The sequence below is a fragment of the Eleginops maclovinus genome, chromosome 20, assembly GCF_036324505.1.
Source record: "Eleginops maclovinus isolate JMC-PN-2008 ecotype Puerto Natales chromosome 20, JC_Emac_rtc_rv5, whole genome shotgun sequence".
NCBI lineage: Eukaryota > Metazoa > Chordata > Actinopteri > Perciformes > Eleginopidae > Eleginops > Eleginops maclovinus.
The window spans coordinates 512,898-540,375 of record NC_086368.1 but is presented as its reverse complement, the minus strand read 5'-3'; the positions used below and the strand labels follow the sequence as shown (position 1 = coordinate 540,375).

The following is a 27,478-nucleotide window of genomic DNA, read 5'->3' as shown; positions in this document are numbered from 1 at the left end:
CCTCAAAATCCCAAAGAAAGTTATGCAAGCCTTATTTATCTACCTAGTAAGGAAGTATATTCCTCCTGCTTTAAGATGCTTAAATGCCAAAGAACATACTCTCAGTGTAAAGAAAGATGCCCGATGTGGAAGGAATCATGCTTTTGGGCAATGTGGGACAGATGTTGGAATTGTGGAGGAGATCACATCACAGAGCAGCTTGGAGGATCGTGAAGTACAGGATCATGCAAGAGAAATCCCAAATGTTTAGATGTTAAACATATGCAGAGGCCGTTAAGAGGGTCGATAATGAAAAGGAAGCAAAGCCTCAGTAGGAATAGCAGGATAGATTTCTATTAGACAAGATAATACAATTTCTAAAACCCCTCTCATACTCTTGACTTATCCAAAGTTTGAGGAAATTCTGGGAAAGCAAAGCCAACCTGACCTGTGGTATGGAGACTTCGATGATCCAATCCTGTATGGGGAAGAGATCACAGTGATAACAATGGAGCAGTGATTAAAGAAAGGATAGGATCCAGGAATGGAGTTAACTCATGCATTGATTTAACATTGGTTCCTGCAAATATATCAAGTTTATGTGAATGGAAAACATACAGTGATATTATTGATAGTGATCACTTTCCTAATATTAATACTAAAAATACCTAAAATACATCCAGGAAAGTACTCCTATATTGATGGTGTTTTCAAAAGGCTTAATGGGAGATATTTAAGGAATGTTGTATTCCCGTCACATTAAAATGAATAGTAATGCAGATGAATGTGCTAGTGATAACACAAAACAATGGAATTGTACCATGGTGGATTGAAGAGTCTAACATGGCCTATAAAAGAAAGAAAATGTGCTCTCAGAAAACACAGAAATAATTAGAATTTCTAAAATTTGATATAATGTAAACGAAAGAGAGCCATAGCACGGAAATGATCAAAACTACTAAAAAATAACCCCTGGTAACAGTTTTGTCGATTAATAGGAAGAGATGATGTGGGGTCATGTATGGAACATTCCAGGAAAGGTATTTGCCAGGGTCCTAGTGCAATCCCCTTACTGAAATACACCAAACCCAAAGAAAGAAGACATTTAAAAAAAATAATGAACAGATACATTAAAAAAAGATAGAAGTTAGTTCAACCATGGATAATTGGATATGCAATTTACTACCATGGAAATAAAAATGGCGTTAGCAAGATTTCTGCTCCAGGGGAAGATCACATATGTTAAACTTCTTCCAGGAGAAGCAATAGAAATGTTCCAAATTAGGGAACATCACCTCACATCACCTCATAAATGGAAGCTAGCTGTCATGATAAGGGGTTTCTGTTGACCATTCCAGTTTTATTTTGAAATTATTTTCCTCCTTGTGTCTTGTCTGGTTTTACTTCCTGTGTTCTCCCTCTGAGTGTGAACCCTGTGACCCCTGTGTTTCACCTCCCCTCCCCAGCTGTGTCTCTGTTGTTAGTCTTGTGTGTATTTAGGCCTGTCCTCCCTTATGTTCTTTGTGCGACAGTCGTCTCTGTATCCTGCCTGCTCCTGTCTGTGTTTCTGCTCCTGTTCCTTGTGTCCCCCGGTTAGTGCTTGTTAGTTATTATTTGAGTGGTTTTTACGTTACCTGGTCTGGACCATCAAAATGAAGGAAGTAATGGCTATCGTATTTTTCAAAATTGAAAAAGCTTATGATTCAATGTGGAGAGAAGGGCTTTTCCTTTAAATGAATAGGATAGGTATTGGTGGAAGGCCTTATATCTAACAGATTTTTTAAAGCTTAATTAGGTTCAGAAATATGGCATCAGCCAGATACTCTTTAACATCATAATTACATTTTGAAAATACAGGAACAGGTATACAGTCATATCTTAATGCAGATGATGGAACAATATGGAAGAGGGGTACACATATTGCATACGTAATAAAATGTTACCAGAAAGCAATATTCAGAGAGGGTCTTTCGATTGGGGATTCAACCTTTCAGCAACAAAATCAAACTACATTCTTACCACTAAAAAACAAATAGGTCCTGGACTAGGACGTGATCCATACTCTACCCCTATGGAAAGAGGAAGAGTTTTCAAATATCTGGGTTTATGGATTGATAAAAAATATACATGAAAAAATCTTATTGCTTTTATTGAGATCCAAAAAGGTAATACATTTAAGGAGCTGTGGCAGGATTTGAATGGGCAGCATTACTAGCTCTGATGGATCCTGTCTGGATCATGGTTGCATGCTGTATGAAGCAGCAGCAAAAAGTCCTCTTGAAAAGCTCGACAGAATACATCCAGAGCAACAAGACTCCATGTGGGAGCAGGCACAATCACAGATAGTGATGTTTTGCTTTTTGAATCAGGAACACTTCCATTTAAATGAAGGAGGAATACGTTATCACTAACCTACTGGACAAGAATTCAGTGAGGAGGAAATCAAGACAGCTGATTTTTTTAGGGAAAGGTTTTGGATGGGACATTGATATCAAAGTAAAACATTACAACATTATATAATGTTCCAGCAATCATTATTAGCAATACACCTCCATGGATATTTCCAGAACCTAAGGTAAATACTGAACTAATACAATAGAGGAGAGAGTGGACAGAGATGAGTTTAAACAACAACAAAAAAAACATTAACCATATAAATATTCATTACAGATGGATCAAACATTCAAGTAATGAGCATATAGGAGTGGGATTGTATATTCCAGAATTGAACAAACACATTTCTAAGAGAATATCAAACAGATCATCAGTATACACAGCAGAAATGACAGCACTTATATTTAGTGTCCAGTGGGTATTGGAGGTTAAACCTATCAAGACAGTTTCATGTTCAGATTCAGCAGCAGCAATAACACGTATAAATCAGATCAAACTGTTGAAGAGGATCTTTCAATTTATGTGTCACTACTGAATATTGAACAGCTTGGAATATCTTTGTTGGATACCGGCTTTTGTGGGAACAAAGGGAAATTAGGTTGCACACAAACTTATTAAAAGGGATTTAAATAAAAATAATAACATTTTAGAAACTTGTTTTGGGAGATCAGAGGTAAAATCATTAATTCAATGGGGAATAATTAAATCATGGCAAGATATCTGGAACGAATAGAGTATAAACATTTTCAACAGTTTGTCAGAGTATCAAAGTTTAAAGGGACATTTTGAAAAGAAGATTATTTTCTCTAGGTTGAGATTAGGACACATTGATACATTATTCATAAAGAAAAGGCCACCTTCAGATAAATGTGAGATTTCTTATTTTATGGAGGTGGTTGAACATGTGTGATGAGGTCGTAGATGACTGGAGAATATGCTGAGAGCAAAAGGAGGGGAGTGGAGTCAAAAAGGATTGTCAGAGATTGGGGAAAACAGCTTCAGCTTCAAAGGGATTTAAATATTAAATATTTGAACAATACAGGTTTAATTTGTAGAATATAGCATAGTTTATTATTTTTCATTTTTTGTCTTAAATATATCATTTAAAGAAATTGTCTTTCAGTCTTGATGTCACACACTCCGGTACAGTAGGGGGCAGCATGCACATTTTAAACATTGGTTTGTAATTTGCTATAAAAGTAAAGAAGAAGATGATAAGGATGATGATGATGATGATGATCCATGGTTTTGCCGGCCCTAGGCCGCATCCACATTGTGGAAATGGTGGGCATGTTTGCAGTCACTTTGCATAACTGCCACCTTTATCAACCTTTATTTTCCAAATAATGTATTTTGAAGCTTTTGATTGAACGTTTTTTTAAATTATAACTGTTTTTAGGAGAGAAACTTACTATAGATTAACAATATATGATTACCTTTTACAAAAAAAATATATATTTTAGTTGTTGAGTGCCGCTTTGTTGGAGTTTACCCCAGTGTACGAGAGGGTCGCCTCCCTACGCCTGCGGGTCATGGGGGGGAAAACTCTGACTGTTGTGTGTGCCTATGCACCAAACAGCAGTTCAGAGTATTCGGCCTTCTTGGAGACTCTGAAAGAAGTCCTGTATGGGGCTCCTGAAGGGGACTCCTTAGTCTTGCTGGGAGACTTCAACGCACACGTGGGCAATGATGGAGACACTTGGAGGGGCGTGATTGGGAGGAATGGCCCCCCTGATCTGAACCGGAGTGGTGGTTTGTTACTGGACTTCTGTGCTAGTCATGGATTGGCCATAACAAACACCATGTTCGAACATAAGGATGCTCATAAGTGTACGTGGTACCAGAGCACCCTAGGCAGAAGGTCCATGATCGATTTTGTTATCGTATCATCGGACCTGAGGCCGCATGTATTGGACACTCGGGTGAAGAGAGGGGCAGAGTTGTCAACTGATCACCATCTGGTGGTGAGTTGGGTCGAGTGGCGGGGGAAGCCTCTGGACAGACCTGGTAAGCCCAAACGTGTAGTGCGGGTGAACTGGGAACGTCTGGTGGAGTCCCAAGTCCAGGAGGCCTTCAACTCACACCTCCGGCGGAGCTTTTCAGGCATTCCTGTGGAGGCTGGGGACATTGAACCAGAGTGGGTGGTGTTCAAAGCCTCCATTGCCGAAGCTGCGGCGGGGAGCTGTGGTCTCAAGGTTTTAGGTGCCTCAAGGGGCGGTAACCCTCGAACCTCCTGGTGGACACCGGTGGTCAGGGAAGCCGTCCGACTGAAGAAGGAGGCCCTCCGGGATATGTTATCCCTGGGTACTCCTGACGCAGTTGCAATGTATCGACGGGCCCGAAAGGCAGCAGCCTCAGCCGTGGCCGAGGCAAAGCAGCGGATGTGAGAGAAGTTCAGAGAAGCCATGGAGAAGGACTTTCGGTCGGCACCAAAGTTGTTCTGGAAAACCGTCCGACACCTCAGGAGGGGGAAGCAGGGAACCATCCAAGCTGTGTACAGTAAGGATGGGACGCTGTTGACCTCAACTGATAGTGTGTTAGGGCGGTGGAAGGAACACTTTGAGGAACTCCTGAATCCGACAACTCTGCCCTCTATGTTAGAGGCGGAGTTGGAGTATGAAGGGGGATCAATTCCAATTTCACGGGGGGAAGTCACTGAGGTAGTTAAACAGCTCCACAGTGGCAAAGCCCCGGGGGTGGATGAGATCCGCACAGAAATGCTGAAGGCTCTGGGTGTTGAGGGACTGTCATGGTTGACACGTCTCTTCAACATTGCGTGGAAGTCGGAAACAGTACCGAAGGAGTGGCAGACCAGGGGTGGTGGTTCCTCTTTTTAAAAAGGGGGATCAGAGGGTGTGTGCCAATTACAGAGGCATCACATTACTCAGCCTCCCCGGGAAAGTTTACTCTAAGGTGCTGGAAAGGAGGGTCTGGCCGATTGTCGAACCTCAGATTGAAGAGGAACAATGCGGTTTTCGTCCTGGTCGTGGAACGACAAACCAGCTTTTCACTCTCGCAAGGATCCTGGAGGGGGCCTGGGAGTACGCTCATCCGGTCTACATGTGCTTTGTGGATTTGGAGAAGGCGTATGACCGGGTTCCCAGGGAGATACTGTGGGAGGTGCTGCGGGAGTATGGGGTGAGGGGGTCTCAGGGCCATCCAATCTCTGTACTCTCAAAGCGAGAGCTGTGTCAGGGTCCTCGGCAGCACGTCGGACCGATTTCCGGTGACGGTTGGCCTCCGCCAGGGCTGCGCTTTGTCACCAATCCTGTTTGTGATATTCATGGACAGGATTTCGAGGCGTAGTCGTGGGGGAGGGGGTCTGCAATTCGGTGGGCTAAGGATTGCACCACTGCTTTTTGCAGATGATGTGGTCCTAATAGCTTCATCGGTCTGTGACCTTCAGCACTCACTGGATCGGTTCGCGGCCGAGTGTGAAGCGGCTGGGATGAGGATCAGCACCCCCAAATCTGATAGAATAGAATCTGAGGATAAAACCCTCTTTATTGTCACATACATGCACACAGCAGAGCACACACAGTGAAATTGGTCCTCTGCATTTAACCCATCCTAGTACTAGGAGCAGTGGGCAGCTATTGTGCAGCGCCCGGGGAGCAATGGGCAGGGGGGATTGGAGGTGTCCGGTGCCTTGCTCAAGGGCACCACGGCAGGGCCCAGGAGGTGAACTGGGACCTCTCCAAGTAGCAGTCCACTTTCCATATTTCAAGTCTGTTTGGGGACTTGAACCAGCAACCCTACGATTCCCAGTCCAAGCCCCTACTGACTGAGCCACTGCTGGACCATGGTTCTCAGCAGGAAACCGATGGACGGTCCACTCCAGGTAGGGAATGAAGCCTTACCCCAAGTGAAGGAGTTCAAATATCTCAGGGTTTTGTTCTCGAGTGAGGGAACAATGGAGCGTGAGATGGGCCGGAGAATCGGAGCAGCGGGAGCAGTACTGCAGTCGCTTTACCGCACCGTGTGTCTACCAGGCCATCTTCGTTCCTACCCTCACCTATGGTCATGAAGGATGGGTCATGACCGAAAGAACGAGATCGCGGATACAAGCGGCCGAAATGGGATTTCTCCGCAGGGTGGCTGGCATCTCCCTTAGGGATAAGGTGAGAAGTTCAGTGATCCGGGAGGGACTCGGAGTAGAACCGCTGCTCCTTCGCGTTGAAAGGAGCCATTTGAGGTGGTTCGGGCACCTAGTGAGGATGCCACCTGGGCGCCTCCCTAGGGAGGTGTTCCAGGCACGTCCAGCTGGGAAGAGACCGAGGGGTAGACCTAGGACCAGGTGGAGGGATTATATCTCTTCGCTGGCCTGGGAGCGCCTTGGAATCCCCCAGTCAGAGCTGGTTGATGTGGCCAGGGAAAGGAAAGTTTGGGGCTCTCTGCTGGAGCTGTTACCTCTGCGACCCTGACGGAAAAGCGGGAGAAGATGGATGGATGGATGGATGGATATATTTTAGAATTTAAAGCAATGTCTGGAGCTGTGAGGAGCTGCTGCTGTCTGAGCAGCTGGACTGCATCATGATTTTATAATGAGTCTCAGTATCTTGCTGTATTCTGTTTAACTCTATTTTACCTCACTGTTGTAATTTCCTAGTTCCATAAAAGCACTTCTAGGGACGAGTGTTGCAAACTAGCATTCGCTATATGCACTACGATACTTGCATCGGATAGCTGTTTTCAGTCTGTCAATGTATATTGTATCTGTCCCTACCAAATAACGATAAATAAATAAATGAGATTTTGTTGTCACATGTCATCCTGCAGTCCCTAGCAGACGATGCTGTAAAACCATCCCATGAGCGCAGTGTAGCTGTAAATGATCTCCAATAAAACTCATTTTCTCCAGCGCTGCTAGAGCCTAACCAGAAGAAGTGAGACATAAGTGTGTATAATGTGTCCCATTTACTTTAGAGTTCTCAATCAAACACGTTCATGGCATTCACGACAATCAATCACGTCATGGATAAGCCAACAGATCCTAAAACAGGATGTTTATTTGGCTTTCAAGCCAATTCAGTTTCAGTGTTTCAAAAATGAGATGAGGCGTTCACTGGCCTCACTGTACTAGCTAACCTGTGGTGAAACTGAAGACAATTTTGGTTATTTTATCATAATATAATATATTAGTAGTATAATAATGGCAGTAAGCTAATGTTAACACTTTAGTGCTGTGATGTATTTTCTTAAAATTAAAGAATCATTTGACTGACTCAGTGATACAGAAGTAAACAATACAAATCTACAGATTCTGAGGTAGTTATGTGAGTTTCTCTTGACTTCAGAAGGCCTTAAGTTGATAACTTGAAATTTTGCAATAAACACGAGTTTAACTCCTCAACGCAGCAGCATTGAGTCGGGTTTGTGCAATTTAGATCAAGCTAAACTTCTTCAGTATGAAACAAAAATAAGAGTTTGAGAGAGAAAAAAAAACTGTCAAGCAAAAAAAAATGTATTAAAAAAACTATAACATGCAAACAAATAACTTGTGTAAACTATTAGTCTTTTTAACTGTTATAATATATATTTGTTTTTGTTTACAGTTCTCTTCTCACTGATCAGACTCTTGCTCTCTCATTTGTGCTCTGTTATTTTTTGTTTGCAATTCTGGCACAAACCTCTTGTGTGGGCGGGACTTTCAGGGGTGCGTCCCCATTGGCTACTCAGATTTTGATTGACAGACCAGTAGCCTGGAAAATGTCATATTGTTTGCTCGATACTGAAGAGGTTTTGCTTGATCTTAATGAATTGAATGCGTGCTTTCAGACTCAAACTGAGATGATGGAATTGTTTTTCTTAAGGTTAATGAAACTCTCACCTCAAAAACCATGAGAGAGGGTTAATAGGTCACGCAGTTTTCATTTCAACATATGAAACTTAGCATTGATGACCATAAAAAGCTTTGATGTGTTCATGACTTTAAATGTTTTTCATGTTGCTGTTAAAACATGCTGTGACTGCAGACCTCGCAACACAGCAGCGTCAGCACACTCTGCAGAACCTTCTTCATGCTCACATTCCTAAAGTTTAAACCATGATTCTGTTTCAGCTGTGTTGAGGTGGATGAAGATGACGCTCCAGATATTGACATATATCACTGTCCAAACTGTGAGAAGAACCACGGCAAATCCACCTGTAAGTAGCAAGTAGCGCTAACTAGTTCAGAGTTCCTCTCCACGGTGCGTCACGTGATGTAAACCTCTCAAATCAGACTGTGTTACTAAGGAAAACATTATTATAAGTCTTAATATGGAATAAAATGATTTGTTCCGGTCATGTGTTGTCATGTTGTTCTGCGTTGTTACTGGTCTCAAGTGTCATGTGTTCTTCTGTTTCAGTGAAAAAGAAAAAGAACTGGAGCAAACATGACACAGGACAAAGCACAGATATCAAAGCTGTTCAGAACGGCAGTCAGGTGTTCATAAAGGAGCTGCGCAGCAGGACCTTTCCAAGGTAAAGACATGATACACTGTCTCATTCCTGAACTGTACAGACAGAGAGGTCAAGTGAGCTGAAGGGGGACACTGTATAATCTCAATCACACCTCAAGTTTAAACACTCAATCATTCTGTTATTGTTGATGAAGCCTTCATTAGTGACTAAAGAGTCCCATTTATTCCTCATTTAATATATAATACATAATATGCCCACTAGGGGGCAGTGTCAAATTACTTTTCAAATTCTGCCTTCAAATTTGTGTGTGTGTGTGTGTGTGTGTCAGTGCTGATGATGTGGTGGTGAAGCTGAGTGGCGGTCAGCTGACCATGGATTACCTTGAGGAAGGGGGCTTCAACGAGCCCCTCCTGGTTCTGAAGAAGGAGGGTCTGGGCCTGAGCATGCCCCCCCCCACCTTCTACATCAGTGATGTGGAGAACTACGTTGGTAAGAGGCCGAGCAGCTTCAGTCCTGCTCTTTACTAACTTCTGTTACTATCGCAAATGTAAAGAAAAATAAAAGTGTGATATGAGATAGTTGTACATGTTCGCTCAGCCCTGAGCAGAAGAGGGGCTTTGAAAGAGCAGGAACATTTTTACATCACAGTTAATATCTAATCCTCAAAATAAACATGCGTTTTAGGTAAAGTTACACATTTACATTTTTCTATGTTCATGTTGTGTGCCTGTAATTGAAGCCAAAATGCATCAAAAACCATCAGAATAGAGACTGTTTGTCCCAAAAATTCCCGGACCCCCTCAGAGAACATATCGGCGACGGGTTAGGCAAGTTACTTCCAAAATGTAATACATTATATATTACTTTTTACTGGTTATATTACATTATTACTGTCTCTGAACTGTAATGCGTTACACTACTTTTGAGTTACTTTCACCAAATAACCGCAAAAGTATGGCTAGACATTATAAATGCGAAATGTAGTTTATTGCCGCTGATTATACCGCCATTGAAAGGCGATGTGTTGCAAAGCATAACAACTGCGTAGGGCAGCTTAAGGCTACTAACCACTTCTAAAAGGCTCAGTGAAGGCTCATGGCCAATCCAATATGTATCCATCACTGTCAGAATCAAAAAAGCCATGACAGCTTTATCCAACTCTTTAGCACATGTCTGTCTATCTGGCAGTATACAGTTTCTCACAAAAGTGAGTACACCCCTCACATTTTTGTAAATATTGTATTCATGGGACAACACTGAAGATATGACACTTTGATACAATGTAAAGTAGTCAGTGTACAGCTTGTGTAACAGTGTAAATTTGCTGTGCCCTCAAAATAACTCAACACACAGCCATTAATGTCTAGACCGCTTGCAACAAAAGTGAGTACACCCCTAAGTGAAAATGGCCAAATTGTGCCCAAAGTTTCAATATTTGTGAGGCCACCATTATTTTCCAGAACTGCCTTAACTCTCTTGGGCATAGAGTCCCCTACAGCTTCACAGGTTGCCACTGGAATTGTCGATGTTAGAGACAGTGTTTGGTGTAACGCGTTACAAAAGTAGCGGAGTTACAGTAATGTATTACTTTTTGATGTAACGCAGTAATGTAACGCATTACTTCTGAAATTTGGGTAATATAATACCCGTTACAATTCGCAGTAACACAATTACAACACGTTTTAACCTGAAATGATGTGTTTTGTTTTTAAGAAATCACAAACATCGAGAGACATTCCGACACCAGAGAAATAATTGTGCCGGTAGAATAGTAACTCAGTAAGCCTGTTTACTATTGGTTAAGAGGGCTGCAGAAACAGATTCGCAATGGAGAGCAACAGAAGGTAACTTTCTCTGGGTCTGCTGCTTGAACCCCGAGAAGTTCAGAGACTCGTGGCAGAGTGTTGAAGATCTGCAGCCTCTGTCCTCTGTGGAGTCGCCGGCTTTTAGAAAGCTTGTCAGCCAAATCCCCGTTAACACACCAATGACAAGGTGAGCTAACGTTGAATAGAGACTTGTTCATATACAGCAGGTCACAGGGCATGTTATTAATAACACACAGAGACGTAATGTTACCGGTATCAAATATTATTTAGCCCATTTAAACAGAGCATGAGTTTAATTTCTAGCTCTTTTCCTAATTTTCAGCATGTACTGCCAGATAGATAGATAGCTTTAATTAATGAGCTGCAATAAACTACATTTTTGCATTTAAAGCCATACTTTTGCTGTTATTTTGGTGAAAGTAACTTAAAGTAACACAAAAGTAGTGTAATGCATTACAGTTCAGAGACAGTAATTCTCTTTCAATTCTCATTTTGGAAGTAACTTGCCCTTCACTGGTTAGAGACCTTGCGCTCCTCCACCTTCGTTTTGAGGATGCCCCACAGATGCTCAATAGGGTTTAGGTCTGGAGACATGCTTGGCCAGTCTATCACCTTTACCCTCGGTTTCTTTAGCAAGGCAGTGGTCATCTTGGAGGTGTGTTTGGGGTCGTTATCATGTTGGAATACTGCCCTGCAGCCCAGTTTCTGAAGGGAGGGGATCATGCTCTGCTTCAGTATGTCACAGTACATGTTGGCATTCATGGTTCCCTCAATGAACTGTAGCTCCCCACAGCCGGCAGCACTCACACAGCCCCAAACCATGACACTCCCACCAACCATGCTTGACTGTAGGCAAGACACACTTGTCTTTGTACTCCTCACCTGGTTGCCACCACACACGCTTGACACCATCAGAACCAAATAAGTTTATCATGGTGTCATCAGACCACAGGACATGGTTCCAGTAATCCATGTCCTTAGTCTGCTTGTCTTCAGCAAACTGTTTGCGGGCTTTCTTGTGCATCATCTTTAGAATAGGCTTCTTTCTGGGACGACAGCCATGCAGACCAATTTGATACAGTGTGCGGCGTATGGTCTGAGCACTGACAGACTGACCCCCCACCCCTTTAACCTTTGCAGAAATGCTGGCAGCAGTCATACGTCTATTTTCAAGCGACAACCTCTGGATATGACGCTGTGCACGTGCACTCAACTTCTTTGGTCGACCATGGCGAGGCCTGTTCTGAGTGGAAGCTGTCCTGTTAAACCGCTGTATGGTCTTGGCCACCGTGCTGCAGCTCAGTTTCAGGGTGTTGGCAATGTTCTTATAGCCTAGGCCATCTTTATGTAGAGCAACAGTTCTTTTTTTCAGATCCTCAGAGAGTTCTTTGCCACGAGGTGCCATGTTGAACTTCCAGTGACCAGTATGAGAGAGTGTGGGAGCAATAACACCAAATGTAACATACCTGCTCCCCATCCACACCTGAGACCTTGTAACACTAACGAGTCACATGACAACAGGGAGGGAACATGGCTAATTGGGCACAATTTGGCCATTTTCACTTAGGGGTGTACTCACTTTTGTTGAGTTGTGTGTTGAGTTATTTTGAGGGCACAGCAAATGTACACTGTTACACAAGCTGTACACTCACTACTTTACATTGTATCAAAGTGTCATATAGTCAGTGTTGTCCCATGAAAAGATATAATACAATATTTACAAAAATGTGAGGGGTGTACTCACTTTTGTGAGATACAGTACATGCTGAAAATTAAGAAGATAGCTACATTTTAAACTCATGCTCCGTGGAACTGGGCTGAATAATATTTGATACCGGTAAAATTACGTCGCTGTTTGTTATAATAACATGTTAGTGGAGCCTCTGCGCCGTCCTGTAACCTACTGTATATAAACCAGTCTCTATGGCAACGTTAGCTCACCTTGTCATTGGTGTGTTAACGGGGATTTGGCTGACAAGCTTTCTAAAAACACCACTTAGTCTAGGGTTGAAATGTGTTGTAACTGAGAATTGTCACGGATATTATATTAACAAAATGTAAAAAGTAATGCGTTATATTACTGCGTTACAGCAAAAAGTAATACATTACTGTTACACCCAACACTGATCAACGATTTCCCGGGAAATGTTGTTTTCATTTTTGAGTTGCGAATACACTTTAACTATGTTGCAAACAAGATTAATTATTTTACCTATTTTACCTTGGGCCCACCCTCGCATATCAAATGCCCACCCAAGGATGTACAGGTCTGTATTGAAAGTGATGTCTCTCCGATCCATTCGAACGGTTACTGCAATTCATTAAATTCCCCTTTGAGAAAATACTGCATAAAAAATCAACTGTAGCATTTTCTTTTGGTGTGGGGGTGCATGTGTTCTTCATGTCTCTGTGCACTGGTGCTCTGTGGTCACGTTAACACATGAACATCTTTTATCATGTTCTGTCCCCTCTGTTATTGTCTCAGGTCCAGATGTGGGTGTGGATGTGGTGGACGTCACCAAACAGACTGACGGCAAGATGAAGCTGAAAGAGTTTGTCGATTATTACTACAGCACAAACAGAAAGAAAGTGTTGAATGTCATCAACTTGGAGTTCTCTGACACCAGGTAACATGCTCTTTACCTGACGGGATTTCTGATTGTAGAAGTCTGGGTACTCATCTTGTTTCCTCCTCTTCTGCTTCAGGATGAACACTATAGTTGAGAGTCCACACATTGTGCGTCAGTTGTCCTGGGTAGAAAACTACTGGCCTGACGACGCTCTGCTTGGGAAGCCGAAAGTCACAAAATACTGTCTGATCTGTGTCAAAGACAGCTACACAGACTTCCACATCGAGTGTGGAGGCGCCTCTGTCTGGTACCATGTCCTGAAGGTCTGTCCCACTGAAATGTTTTTCAGTAAAAAATGTGGGAAACATGGAACTCCGTCTCTCATACAGTAGTGATGGTGCCAGAACTGATAGTGTTTGTATTTGCAGGGGGAAAAGATCTTCTTCCTCATAAAGCCCACCTCTGCCAACCTGTCTCTGTACGAGCGCTGGAGGTCGTCGTCCAATCACAGTGAGATGTTCTTTGCCGACCAGGTGGACAAGTGTTACAAATGCACTCTGAAGCAAGGGCAGACGCTGTTCATCCCCTCAGGTCAGGATTTATTCAAATAAAACAAACCAGGCGGAAACAGTTCAGATCGAGACCAAACCAAATCTGTCCCTGAGAGAGCAGAGAGCACATTTATTATGCCTCGGTCCCACGTGGGGCGGGACAATTGATAAATCTATGAATTAATAGAAAAATCAAATAGAAAGCTTACGTAATGGACATAATAGTTAGTGGTTTATCCAGGGTTAGAATGACGCTGTGGGGGAGAGAGAGCGGATCACAACTTCATGTAATAATGTTTCTATCTTTCAACATACAAGGCGTATCCCTACAGTTTCCTCGTGGTGTTTGAACTGTTATTGTGTCCTCAGGTTGGATCAATGCCATCCTGACCCCGGTGGACTGCCTGGCTTTCTCGGGACACTTCGTCCACAACCTGAGTGTGGAGATGCAGATGAGGTGAAGACTCACTCATCCTTACGCTGCCTGCTCATCCTCAGGTTTATCTTTAGTTTGAATTGCTGTGATCATGTCATGTCTCCATGGTGTGACTTGATGACATCAGATTGGGCCTTGGCTGAGCCTGTCTTTCATTAAGGACTTGTTTTTAGATCCAAATTCCACCAATGGGATTATGAATGATTTCACATTTGAAAATACCTCATGATTTTAAATGGTTTGTTGCAATAAGATTGTTGATGATGCTGTAAATGTTGAGCTGAAACATCTTGGTTATTCTGCTCAGAGCGTATGAAATCGAGAAGCGGCTAAAGGTCAGAACTCTCACCCCCTTCCCCAACTTTGAGACGGCGTGCTGGTATGTCGGACGACATCTCCTCGAGCGATTCAAGGGTAACCTATCAACACAGTTGGTTTTATTACTAAGTCTCATTTTTTATATTTTAATTTACACTCTCTCAGAAATAAGTGTGTGTGCCTGTGTGCTGCACAGATGAGGAGCGCAGTGCTCTCACATTAATCCCTTACTGAGAAATGGTTTATATGTCTGTCCCGGTCGCTCCTCCGTCCCTGCCCCCCCGCTGGCTTTCCACTCCGGTCTGTGGTTGTGTGTGTTGCACACAGCTTGTAACACACCACCTAACAATATTCTTTTAAACTGAAGGTCAGATTTTGCAGTGCTGGAAAAGGCTGCTGCTACTATCAATCATTCAGATAAACCTTTGTTGACCCCCCTGGGGGGGAATTCAGCTCTCCACATTGTTTGTATCTTTTACAATACATACACTACAGATACACACACGCATTGGACTATAAGTGTAGGTGCACATGTGCAAATGCATTTTAAAAGGTGCCAGTCTGAGTCGGGGGGGGAAGCGGCACCTCTCCAGCTACCAGCCAACAACTACAGATTAAAATACTGCTGTTCTGCCGTAAAAGTGAATTTAAAGGGGAATTCTACAAAACCTTCAGCGCTGTAGTTAAACTGGTGAGTATTTGCCAAAAATATAAACCCACATAACAATAAACAAACAAAAATAACAAATAAAAGAGTAATATATTTGATGAGGAGGTGTATGTGACTGAAAGGACCATATCAAATCTGTGAAAGAGCCTGAATGATGGCCACTCCACCCCCACATACAGTATGAGAGCCCTGACAGTACGTCCTTCTACTCATACACATCTTAATTATAACTATTTAGAAAACATCATACATGTTGAAGGGATCCCTTTTCTTTTTTTGTATACGTTATCTGCTCATGTTTAAAAATGGTTATTGGCTGTTAAACATTATTGTTATTTGATCTTTTTAAAACTTTAATGTAACAAATGCCGAGGCGTCTGGCAGGCTGCGCTGCAGCTTCCTTATGCACAGGAGCACTTACAGTGCAGTACATCCCTGTGAACATGGAGTGAGAGACAATATCATCGTGTTGTCTGGACAACAAGATATACATAAACATGCAAAACTAGCTTTATTTTCATCATATAGCGAGCATTGTACAGTTTTCCCTTGATAACCTTTGCGTCTCTTTTTCTGCAGGTTTACATAAAGCAAATAAGCAACCGGCCCCGTACCTGATACATGGGGCCAAAATCATCAACGGAGCCTTCAGAGCTTGGACTAAGAAACAGGTAAGGACACATGCACATCAGTGTGTCTCTGAGCGTCCGTGCTATGGTGGAAAGTCGAAACCTTTGTTCTCCTCCTACCAGGCCCTGTTAGAACACGAAGATGAGCTTCCAGAAAACATGAAACCATCCCAGCTCATCAAAGATCTTGCAAAGGAGATCCGACTCTCAGAGGTATCACATTTCATTTTCGACATTGAAATAATGCCACTGTTGGGATGTGCGATCTGAGAGCTAGTCCAGATATCTCAACCATTAAAATAAATCTACTGGTCTTTCCGAGGCTAACATACAAACGCTGACCTTTTAAATCACTGTGTTAGTGTTTAGCTGTTTGGGACTTATCGCAGAAGAGTTTCATATTGCTGTCACTGCAGCAGGAAAACATCTGCTCAATGTGTTGACCATAGCTATAATAATAATAATAATAATAATAATAATAATAATAATAATGATGTTGTGGAAAGTGTAACAGTAAAACATATTTTCTTATATGTAGCCTATTAAATCATTTATATTCATTATTTAATGGAAAACTGCCAGCCAATCACATGGCAGCAGCTAAATCCTCTAGGCATGTAGACATGGTCAAGAGGACCTGGTGAAATTCTGACGGAGCATCAGAAGAGGGGAGAAAGGGGATTTAAGTGACTTTGCACTTATAATATAATATTGCTGTCACAGTCTTGACCCTATTTAAAGTTAAGGAAGGTTTTAGTGCGACTTACTCTCTTCCTAGTGGCTCACAGGGCCGAGGTTCTGCACACCAGTAAAACACTGGAACCAATAGCAAAATAAAAACTGAATAAAGGTATCAAACATGATCAAATATGGTTGAACCTTTTTATTTTTACACTGCATTGAAAATGACAAATTGCATTCACAGCGCACCACTGATCCTCAAAACACTTATCAAATGTTTGGTATTTTTCACCTTTTCACCCAATTGTTTGTGATCAACTTAAAATAAATGGATTGACGTATAATTTCAGCGCTAGTTCAGGGGAGTTTCAAGTGGGATTGAACTGCCGATTAAATGTATACCCTTTACAATCCCCTGTGTTTACTTCAGAATGCCACAAAAGCTGTTAAGAGTGAGCCCAGCATCAAGGTTCCAGTGGAGGAGCCCCCATCCACACACTCGGAGCCTGAAGAGCCCGTCTCCCCGGCCCATGTCCCCTCACCCAGCAGAGAGAAGGCCAGAAAGAAAGCTTTCAAACCCCCCAAGCCTCCGAAGCCTCCCAAACCCCCCAAGATGCCTAAAGCCCCCAAGCCTCCAAAGGTGCCCAAGGTCAAGGAAGGAGGAAAGAAGAAGGCAAAGAAATTGAAAGAGTCGTCGCCGCCTCCTAAACCCTCCAGCTTTGCAGCTCTCGAGTCCCATGCCAAAGACATCCTGAGCAAAATGGACCAGCCCAAAAAGACAAAGGTGAGTGCGTGTTAATGTGAGGTTCACTGACATTGTTCTTACTTTGTGGAGTGATTATGTGCATCCTTAGTTGTGACTTCACTTAAGCCATTTTGTTTTCCATTCTGCAGAACACTTGATAAATATGTCCAATCACCCTCAGTTACTTTTCACTTTTAACAATTGTGTCTCCCTTCAGGCTGTCAAAAACATCTTGAGTATATCAGAGAAGGAAATATCAAAGCAGAACAACCCAGAAAAGTTTGAATTCAGAGAGCAGAATAAAAACAAGACTGAAGCAAAATGGAAGTATAAGGTAAGCTGATAAAGTCATGATTAAAACTAATGCTGCATGTTATCCTCAGGGAACAGAAAGCATCCGGTCACACCACGCGTCACATGCCTTACATTTAAGAGACAAAATGTTTATTCTTGGATGATAGTTAACCACACAGTTTGCTCATCGGTGATGTTCAGGCCATTCATGCATTCCTTAACCCATTTACTCCTAAAACGCCTGCAAAAAACGGCTCTAAAACCCTATGTATAATAGATATAAATGTCCTTATCTCCTGAGGGTTTTCTGAAAAAATACTAAGAATTGGCAACATGTATGAAAACCTTAATATCTAAGCCTCTGAGGCACATAGAAACATGAAATAAATTGCATTTAAAAGGTAAGACTCACAGGTTGTATTAAAACATTTAAGGCTAACTCCCTTAGCAATAACATACCAACATATTTTTATAAAAAATCTCAAAATCAGATTGGTAGGGAAAATATTTTATATGATAAAATAACAAATCACAAATAACATTTTAAAACATGCCAACACACAGACCAAGGCACCTTGGTATGAGAGAGAGGTGGGAAAGGAGTGGGGAGGGGTGGGAAAGTCCTTCTACTTCCACCTCCCTCTCAAACTCCTCATTCTCTCCCAATTCCAAATCGCTGCCGTCGCTGTCAAAGTATTCGTCGATCGTAGCCATTTTTGCCTTTAAAAACAAACGCACGTGAATGTGTGATTGATTTACGTGATTGTCGGCCAACCACACGACATTTGGGTGGTCACGTGGTTTAAAAAACCCAACAAAACCCACCTCGTGTATTTGAACCAATGACAGTGCATATGCTGCATGCCTCATGAAAATGACGACAAATCAACAATGTTGCGCTACGCTGCAGCCGGCAGGAGCTTCAAAGCTGCGCTACGCAGCAGCCGGCGGTAGATGGAATGTTGCGCTGCGCAGCATCCGGTACAAATGGGTTAATTGAGTTTAGTTTGAATTGGCTAAGAAAATCGATCAGGTGATCATTCTGATTTCAAACATTTCTTTGAATCAAATCTCTCACCACAGAGGAGGGATTGCAATGAGCTGATTAGACAGGTTCTGATCATCCATCTTAAGTTTTAGTCATTCATTTTCGACAGCAGCTATCACCCGAACAAAGTGACCTGAGTGTGTTCACAGCATTCACAGCACACCATCTGTGTGCTGAGTCTAGCCATGTGGGGACAGCTACAGTTCCTCCTTATTCACAGCGGCATTTTGTGTTTGGAATATCCATATTTCTGAGAAAAGCCTCAGTGCAATCCACTATAAAAATTCAAACTCAGAAGCAAAAAGCAAGAATCCTGCTTTTGGTTAGCTGGCTTGAAAAACCTTCTAAGTTTATCCGATTTTTTAAAAGAAATGTTCCTTTAAATTGAACCCATTGTATCCCGGGTATTGAGCATGGCAGATGTAAAGAAACCTAACATATTAATAGTTCACTTCACTGTCAATGAAATTAACTTTAAAAGCAACAAATATAATATAATGTATGAATGTCAGGAACATAAAAATCAATCCTATGAAGCTTGGAATAAAACATCTGAACTAAAGATTTTAAGAGAAATGTCAAATGTCTTTGGCATTTCTCTAAAGGAGTTCAAGTACCTCGGGGTCTTGTTCTCGAGTGAGGGAACAATGGAGCGTGAGATGGGCCGGAGAATCGGAGCAGCGGGAGCGGTACTGCAGTCGCTTTGTGACGAAAAGAGAGCTGAGCCAGAAGGCAAAGCTCTCTGTCTACCGGGCCATCTTCGTTCCTACCCTCACCTATGGTCATGAAGGATGGGTCATGACCGAAAGAACGAGATCGCGGATACAAGCGGCCGAAATGGGATTTCTCCGCAGGGTGGCTGGCATCTCCCTTAGGGATAAGGTGAGAAGTTCAGTGATCCGGGAGGGACTCGGAGTAGAACCGCTGCTCCTTCGCGTTGAAAGGAGCCAGTTGAGGTGGTTCGGGCACCTAGTGAGGATGCCACCTGGGCGCCTCCCTAAGGAGGTGTTCCAGGCACGTCCAGCTGGGAAGAGACCGAGGGGTAGACCTAGGACCAGGTGGAGGGATTATATCTCTTCGCTGGCCTGGGAGCGCCTTGGAATCCCCCAGTCAGAGCTGATTGATGTGGCCAGGGAAAGGAAAGTTTGGGGCTCTCTGCTGGAGCTGTTACCTCCGCGACCCTGACGGAAAAGCGGGAGAAGATGGATGGATGGATGGATTTCTCTAAACAAGAACCCATTAACCCTATTACTGGGGAAAACACCAGAGGCAATAAAAAAAAAAAGATTCATACCTAATTCTTGTGGTAAGAATACCAGTCATTAAATAAATAACAAAGAATCGTCTAAAAGATAATAACTTAATTAACTCGCATTGGAAGAATCTAGTAAATGAAATCTATGGGATGGAAAAAACAACTGTGAGAATTACAAACCAGATGCATGTATTTGAGGAAAGATTGGAGAAATGGGTAAAGTATAGAACACTAAAATGAAGATTTTTGATGATGAAGACAATATTAATATTGTATCCGTTATTTTATTTGTATTATTATTATTACTATGATTTCATCTAGGATTTCTCAACTGTTATGTAGGTGATGTTTGTACCTAAATGTGTTTATTTTGTTATTGTTTTTTATCTTTGAGAATCATTTCTTAAAATGCAATGAAAAACAATTCTTCACTATTAATTAAACATTAACACGGTAAAATGGCTGGACTGGACGGGCGTGTGACAGCTGGATTTGTTGCCGCTAACACCACATTCACGTTTGATCATCTTCTATCATTCTCATCTGCAACTTGAGACAGAACAAATGCCCCACCATGTTCACCAGGTTGATGACAGCTGCAAAACTAAGAGCTCAAATGTAAAAATACTCTGATGTGAAAGTTTTTCAAACGTTACTTCCTGTGTTACAGAATAGTAAACCAGATTCCCTGCTGAAAATGGAAGAAGAGTGCAAATTTGACAGAACACCACTGTCAGGCAACAAAGACAGATTCAGCTTCACCATGTCTCACAAGAAGACGCTGGGGTATGTTGTCCGTGCACCCCCTCTCACGTGGTCTACAGTGATCACAGCAGCAGCTCCGTTCACTGCCTCATTGTCCTCTGTTTTGCTTTTCAGCTCCAAGATGCTGAAACCTCAGACCAACTCAAGTGTTTTTGGATCATTACAAAACCTAAAAGAAGACAAAACCAAGCCGGTGAGAGACGAGTACGAGTATGTCTCAGACGAGGGGGAGCTGAAGATTGACGAGTTCCCCATCAGGCGGAAAAAGAACACGGTCAAGAGAGATCTGTCCTGTGAGTGTTTCTCTGAAGCAGGGACCTCATGTTCACGGTGTTGCGTTTTGGCCACAGAGTGCTTTAGGTCACTGAGACTAATCTTGTGTAAAACTCTGGTCAAGATAAAAGCACACAAAATAGCAAGTCTCAATAATGTCTATTTTGACAGGGTCTCACTTTGTTGTTTTGGTCCAGTATAGTATTAGCACTAATAACCAGCCTTACAGTCAAACATGAAGCGATATTTCTGTGAAACATGTGTTTGAGCTGTTGCTCAATGGTGAATGTTTTTTCTTCCAGTTTTGTCGGACATTAAAGAACCCATTCAACCAGCCAAGAAACCAAAGCTCCAGCCCATGGGGAAACCGGTACGTATTACAGATGACAATCCTTGTGTGAATATAGTCCTCTATGTACACAAAGCCAGCGTGTTGTTCAGCTTTCCATGACAAGACCATGCTGCAATGCTCCCTAAAACTCACATTAAAGTGTAAAGATGAATCTGAAGCAGAACCCCCTGAGCTGAAAGTAACAGATGGGGTATGAATATGTAGCCGGTGCTTGTTTGGGCTGGGAAGAGGTCACTGGCACCCTACCATCATAACCGCAGCATAAAGATACAGCCCGTAACGTTGTCCTACAGAGTTCGACTGTTCCTTCAAACCGAGAAGTCTAGTACTCTGGATCATAACATATTCCTACAGGCCATAATGTGGACTATGGGCTGTGAGGCGGTCGTACAGACCATGACGTAGTCTTGCAGACTGCATATTTCAAAATACATTTGTGTTAAACTAAAGAACCACAAAGAGATGGTCAGCAGGGGTCCAAACTCAGTTTTGCCTTGAAAACTGCAGAGAAACATTGAGAAGTAATGAACAGGACCTGGAACAATCCGTCAGAGAAGTCACATTGAAAACAACTTTGGCTGCATATGTCTCAACTTTGAAGTCACACCTTATTCCTCTGTGTTTCTTTTGTCTGTTTCTCCTCAGAGTGCGGACTCCTCAGATGAAGAGACCCTGCACATAGACACAGAGGCCAAGCCCGAGGTGAAGAGTCGCAACGCTAAGGTCAAGAAGAAGGGCGGTAGCGCAGCAGGGATTCTTGACCTGCTGCAAGCCAGCAAGCAAGTGGGAGGGATTGACTACAGCACCAACAGGTAGACTGTGCTCCTGCAACACACTCCCTTTTCTTTCTCCTCTCAAATACATTTGAGGTCTTATGCCCCTTCATCGGGGACGACTGGGAAACAAATATCTTGCTCAACAGCATTGTAATTGATTGAAAAAGCAGATATTGGAGCTTAAAAATCCACTAGCAAGTGAAGCAGGTCCTGTCATCGGTCGATTGATTCATGGCGGCTCCTGGCTCTGCCCCCCACCCCCGCTTTCTGCTGTGTGCTGCCTGCTTCAGCTCGTGATGGTCTGCTTCACCCACACTGAAAGCTACAAATGAGCAGTGAAAGACACACAGAAACATTGGCTGCAATATATTACCCTCTAAATAGTTTCTGGGCTTTGAAGAGCGCAGAGAGTGCAGAGAGTGAAGCGACAATCTGCTCCAGCCTCAGCCTGGCAGCTTCATAGCACAATGGTGTGGGAATATATTTCCATGGAGAGTATTGTCAGATTAACACTGCTCTTCTGATTTTTTATATTTTATTATTTTGCTGCTGTCAAATGATAATAACACAGCAGTACTGCTGACGTTTACCTGGACGATCATATCTCTGAGTGACTCTTCACCTCTGCAGGCGTGCTGACTGCTGTGTAATGGCTGTGTTGTTGTGTATTCTTTATTGACGTACTTACAGTCAGCCACCTGCATCTCCCAGCACACAGGAGGCCATTCAGGGCATGCTGTCCATGGCCAACCTGTCGTCTTCAGACAGCTTGCAGCAGCCGTGGAGCAACAGCCAGTCCAAGAGCAACTCTCACAGCACCCCGGCAGGCAGGAAGGCGACTGGGGGGGCGGGCGGCGGCAACAGCAAGCGGCCCACCAAACGGCTTCCTAAGAAACCCAGAAAAAGCAGCAGCATCGAGAGTCTGGATTACGATGACGACCAGGACCACATGGACGCGTGTTTTAAGGACTCCGATTATGGTAGGCTGAAGCCCATGCACCCCCCTGTTGTATTTAATTTAGGAAGACGCCGGATGTTGCTCAGCGTGGTCAGGACGGATCCTCCGTGCACAGGTGCTGTTAGAAAACTGCATCAACATGTGGCTCTTTCATTCCTCGCATTACACAGAGCACACAATAGGGTAGTTTTTGTGCCTTCCATTCCAAATCTGCCTTTCGTGTTTTTCCAAGTTGTGTTTTTTTTTCTTTGAAGTGTTTTCTTTGAGAGTCCAATCCAAACAGTTGTTCAGCTTGTTAGTAAGCCATTAACATGAGCTGCCAATTGTTCATTTACATCCTTTTTGAACTTTTAATTTGGGTCTAATTAGTTGTTTGTATCACAAATCTTCAGGCCAGTGTGAAGCCTTCTCTCACACTGGCACTCGTTTCTTTCTTTGTAAACAGGCCATTTTTTATCTTGATCATGCAATTATCAGACATGAGAGCTCTCCTGTGCAGTCCACAGCTGTCTCACAGCTGTCTCACAGCTGTCCTGCATGCTGTCCCTGGAAACGTCACATACATGGAAAACAGAAAGAAGTGCACTTTAGTAACTCTATGTTTTACATTTGTGACATAATTACCCAGTACTGTTTAGTTGTCTACATCCTCTCATCAGAAACCTACATGCCCAACTTAACAGTAATGCTTTACATCTCTCGGTTTTAGTTTATCCCTCGTTGGAGTCTGAAGAAGATAATCCGGTTTTCAAATCCAGATCAAAAAAACGAAAAAGCAATGACGACACTCCCTACAGCCCCACAGGTACATTCTTGTATTGCTGAAGATGAAAATGAAAGTTATACACTTTAAAGGCACATGTGTTTTAAACATCTGTATGGGTGTCCTTTCAGCACGGGTAGGACCCTCTGTTCCTCGTCAGGAGAGGCCGGCGAGAGATGGAGCGCGAGTGGCCTCCATAGAAACGGGCCTGGCCGCAGCTGCAGCGAAGCTTTCTCATCAGGTATGCCACCACAGTAGCTTTACAGAACAATGGTAACTATTCTTGTAAGCATCGATCAACCACATGTGTGTGTCCACAGGAGGAGCAGCAGAAAACCAAGAAGAAGAAAAAAAGCACCAAAAAGAAGGCCGTAGTTATAGAGGAGCCCCCGAAAGTCTCTCAGGACAGCAGCTCGCCGGAGCACAATGTGGACGATGGCAGCCTGACGGACCCCGAGTTCAACACAGGAACAGTCAAGTCGCCTGGGGGGCCACAACCCATGGCACCCGGGGTTTTTCTGAGCCAAAGGCGACCTTCGGTTTCTTCTCCCAACAACAACAGCAGCAACTCCATTAGCACCACCAGCAGCAGCATGGCCAAGGTGGAGCGTGTGGTGTCAGCAGACGCCAAAGGTGAGCCCCCATCAACCAGATGTTTAGAGGCGGGGGGTTGTGGATCTGTTAGCCACGCTGTCTCACAAGGCATCTAACAGCAGATGTTGCTGTCCTCCACGTGAACCACGCTGAGACCTGCTGATCCTCCAGCCTCAGCATCAGACGCAAGATAGCTAAGAACCTGTGTGTAATACTAATAAGCTAATATTAGCATGCTAATACGCTAATATTAGCACGCTAAGGATGGCTTGTTTTCTGATCTTGGAGATATTTATACAACATGAAGAAGAAGAAGACAATCATTTCTCAAGAAGGTTCTTGTAAGTCCTTAGTAACAGAATGAGAATCTGTGGATCAGTAGAACAGGCAAGCAGACATTCAAAATATTTATGATGAATAAAAGTTCCCATACCAGATTAATAATGAGTATGGACTACAGTCAGTGGGATAAAATAAGAAGTGAGTGGCTCATCAATCAGCAGGTGCAAAGTATGTTCTTCTAGTCAGAGGAGACAGAGCTTTAGATTTGTGTGTCATTGTGTGAATGATTGGTGCTGAAGGTTAGTGCAGTGTCACCTAATACCTGTCCAGCAGTGGCTCAGGTCCCCGAACAGACTTGAAAAAGTATGGAAAGTGGACTGCTACTTGGAGAGGTCCCAGTTCACCTCCTATGCCCTGCTGTGGTGCCCTTGAGCAAGGCACCGGACACCTCCAATCCCCCCTCCCCATTGCTCCCCTGGCGCTGCACAATAGCTGCCCACTGCTCCTAGTACTAGGATGGGTTAAAAGCAGAGGACCAATTACACTGTGTGTGCTCTGCTGTGTGCATGTATGTGACAAATAAAGAGGGTTTCATCCTTCGATTCTATCTACCTGAATGTGCATATTACATGCAGTGATCTGTACTTACAATAAGTATTAACACCCTCCTCTGTTGAAAGCAGCCTCAGTAGCATGCTCCCTTCTGACCCTTCTGTATTCCAGCCTGTCTGACCACTATATAACAGCATGTCGTTCCACTGTCGGACAGTTGGTGGCACTTCAGGGCCATAAAACAAAGCCACGCTCCAGAGGAACATGGCCGTTTTCAGCATTCTCTTCACAGCAGTAGAGCGTCAGTGGAAGGGCTCAGCAACACTCACCCCTGTCTTTTTCTCTTCACAGCGAAGCGGCTAAAGAAAGGCATGGCGACAGCCAAACAGAGACTTGGAAAGATTTTAAAGATCCATCGGAATGGAAAGCTCCTCCTGTAGCATGCAGCAGACGGACTGGGAACCCCCGTTCACTGATTAAATCCAACGATGGAAGAAAAGATCATGCATTTTTCAATTTCTATGAAGAACATCACTCAAATAGGTTTTTGCCTCTACTTATACTTTATAACTTTCAGATATTAAGATGTACAGAACCTACTATAAATATTTTTTAAGAGAACATGTCTCATTTTACTACAGCTGTCAGTTTATCAGGGGTTGCAAACAGATGAATTAAAACACATTGCAGTCATTCCAGGATCTGAAAGTATCCCTTGCATGTATTCAGTTGCATGTGCGCTTGAGTCAGGGTGTGGGGATTCGACTCAATATTTCTTCCTATATGGATGCAGCTTATCATTGCCACACTGATGATTAACACCCCTCCCCTCCTTTTCTCTCATTATGTTCACACTTCACGTTTTTATTGGATTGGAGTCACAGACAGGAAGCTACTTCAACTGTAAAGCACAAGTGTCTGGAAATGAAAAGCATAGGATGTGCGACAGTAGGTGGCGCTGTAGCCAATGATAAGCCTCATCTATGTCAGGTGTGCAGTCACATGGGGATACTTTCTCTCTTCTCTTGGTTTCCCAGGCAGCACCTTCACACAGTACAGTATATAGAATGTAGCTTGTACATAGCCTGTTAAATGACTGCTTTTCTATCCTTGCTTTTCCTTAAGGCTTAATTCTACATTTCTACCAGATTTGCAAAAAAAATGTATACATATATATATATATATATATATATATATATATATATTTACTTTGATTTTGATTACATTTTTTAAAGGCAGAACTTCGTTGAACCCCCATTAGATGCAAAGGTGTTGTCTGGAAAACAACTGAAGAAATAATACATTGTATTGTCATATGGCCTTACATACACAAAGCTAATTGTATTGTGATTCTGTTTGAACAACAGACACAGCTTGGAGGACACTGATATAACAGGAAAAAAGGAAACTGTGTTTCTGCTACCAGCCTCTTGTTCCACTTGTAGTATCATGAAGGCTTTCGGAATTATTTTACTAGCACCTTGTGAAGTGTTTATGTGTCAGTGATGTAATTTATTAATGTTTGTAGCTTTTTATACTTGTAAAATTCTTAAGAGTATTCTTTTTAATTATTTCATCAACTTGTGAAATTTCCCTTAGCAGACAGTTGTTGTTTTCCCTTTCCTTTTCTTTTCCTTTTCTAGGATGCGTGTGTGTTAGGGGACATCAGGAAAATTTTACACACGAGGATCTCCATTAGCACACATTTTTATCTCCATACTGTCTTCTCTCAATGTCAATGTTATGATAGGAAACATGTCCAAAGTGTTATTATTCTTCTTGGTAATATTACAGTTATAATCACACCCTTTTTTTCTGGTCAGGTCATATTCAGTGTAACGCGCTGTGTACTGTATAGCAGCAATGTTTTAGTCACACATGTACTCCATGCGTCCACTTCTCACAGATGAGATGCGCTCCCATCCAACTGTCAGCGGGGCACATTTTCAGGTTTTTATTTGTACAATATGCGTGTTGTTTTGTTGTGATTTATTTTTGTATGTCCGACCTATTAAATGCATCTGCTGTGCCAGACAGCGGATCGTACCTGTTGTAGCTGTCTTCCCTTACTGTTATCTGCAGTACTAGTAAGTATTTACAATCCTTTTTGAGCTGAATCTATATTTTTCTGTATTTAGACTATTCTGTTTGAGATCATTGCTCACTTTTTTAAGACATCGACAAATCCTGAGGAACAAACATATTGTTGTAAATGATATGATTGTCCGCTTTGTTTACTTTTGCAATACAGTTACTGTGTAAAACCTACCTTGTAATGTGTTCCTCTCCCACTCGCACCGTAACGGCGTCTGTTGTGACGACTGAACGTGTGTCCTGCTCTGAGGGAGCATCAAGTCCATAA

The 27,478-nt window shown here is 42.8% G+C and overlaps 1 protein-coding gene across 2 annotated transcripts in view; it reads left to right on the top strand.

Moving 5' to 3' along the window:
* phf2 (PHD finger protein 2) overlaps positions 1 to 27,384 on the top strand; it is a 49,479-nt gene extending 22,095 nt beyond the window's left edge. Inside the window, exons 2-22 of one of the 2 annotated variants that reach the window (XM_063911363.1) lie at positions 8,435 to 8,520; positions 8,724 to 8,838; positions 9,107 to 9,267; positions 13,090 to 13,231; positions 13,311 to 13,497; positions 13,603 to 13,765; positions 14,095 to 14,182; positions 14,469 to 14,575; positions 15,729 to 15,820; positions 15,902 to 15,991; positions 16,890 to 17,243; positions 17,422 to 17,538; positions 20,472 to 20,587; positions 20,681 to 20,859; positions 21,142 to 21,209; positions 21,837 to 22,003; positions 22,679 to 22,947; positions 23,635 to 23,730; positions 23,820 to 23,929; positions 24,009 to 24,321; positions 25,468 to 27,384. In XM_063911363.1, the coding sequence (XP_063767433.1) occupies positions 8,435 to 8,520; positions 8,724 to 8,838; positions 9,107 to 9,267; positions 13,090 to 13,231; positions 13,311 to 13,497; positions 13,603 to 13,765; positions 14,095 to 14,182; positions 14,469 to 14,575; positions 15,729 to 15,820; positions 15,902 to 15,991; positions 16,890 to 17,243; positions 17,422 to 17,538; positions 20,472 to 20,587; positions 20,681 to 20,859; positions 21,142 to 21,209; positions 21,837 to 22,003; positions 22,679 to 22,947; positions 23,635 to 23,730; positions 23,820 to 23,929; positions 24,009 to 24,321; positions 25,468 to 25,556 (3,109 nt within the window). In that variant the 3' untranslated portion in view covers positions 25,557 to 27,384. Of the gene's footprint in view, positions 1 to 8,434; positions 8,521 to 8,723; positions 8,839 to 9,106; positions 9,268 to 13,089; positions 13,232 to 13,310; positions 13,498 to 13,602; positions 13,766 to 14,094; positions 14,183 to 14,468; positions 14,576 to 15,728; positions 15,821 to 15,901; positions 15,992 to 16,889; positions 17,244 to 17,421; positions 17,539 to 20,471; positions 20,588 to 20,680; positions 20,860 to 21,141; positions 21,210 to 21,836; positions 22,004 to 22,657; positions 22,948 to 23,634; positions 23,731 to 23,819; positions 23,930 to 24,008; positions 24,322 to 25,467 lie in introns of both variants that reach the window. The other variant, XM_063911362.1, reaches the window with a different exon arrangement.
* Positions 27,385 to 27,478: the final 94 nt, after the last annotated feature.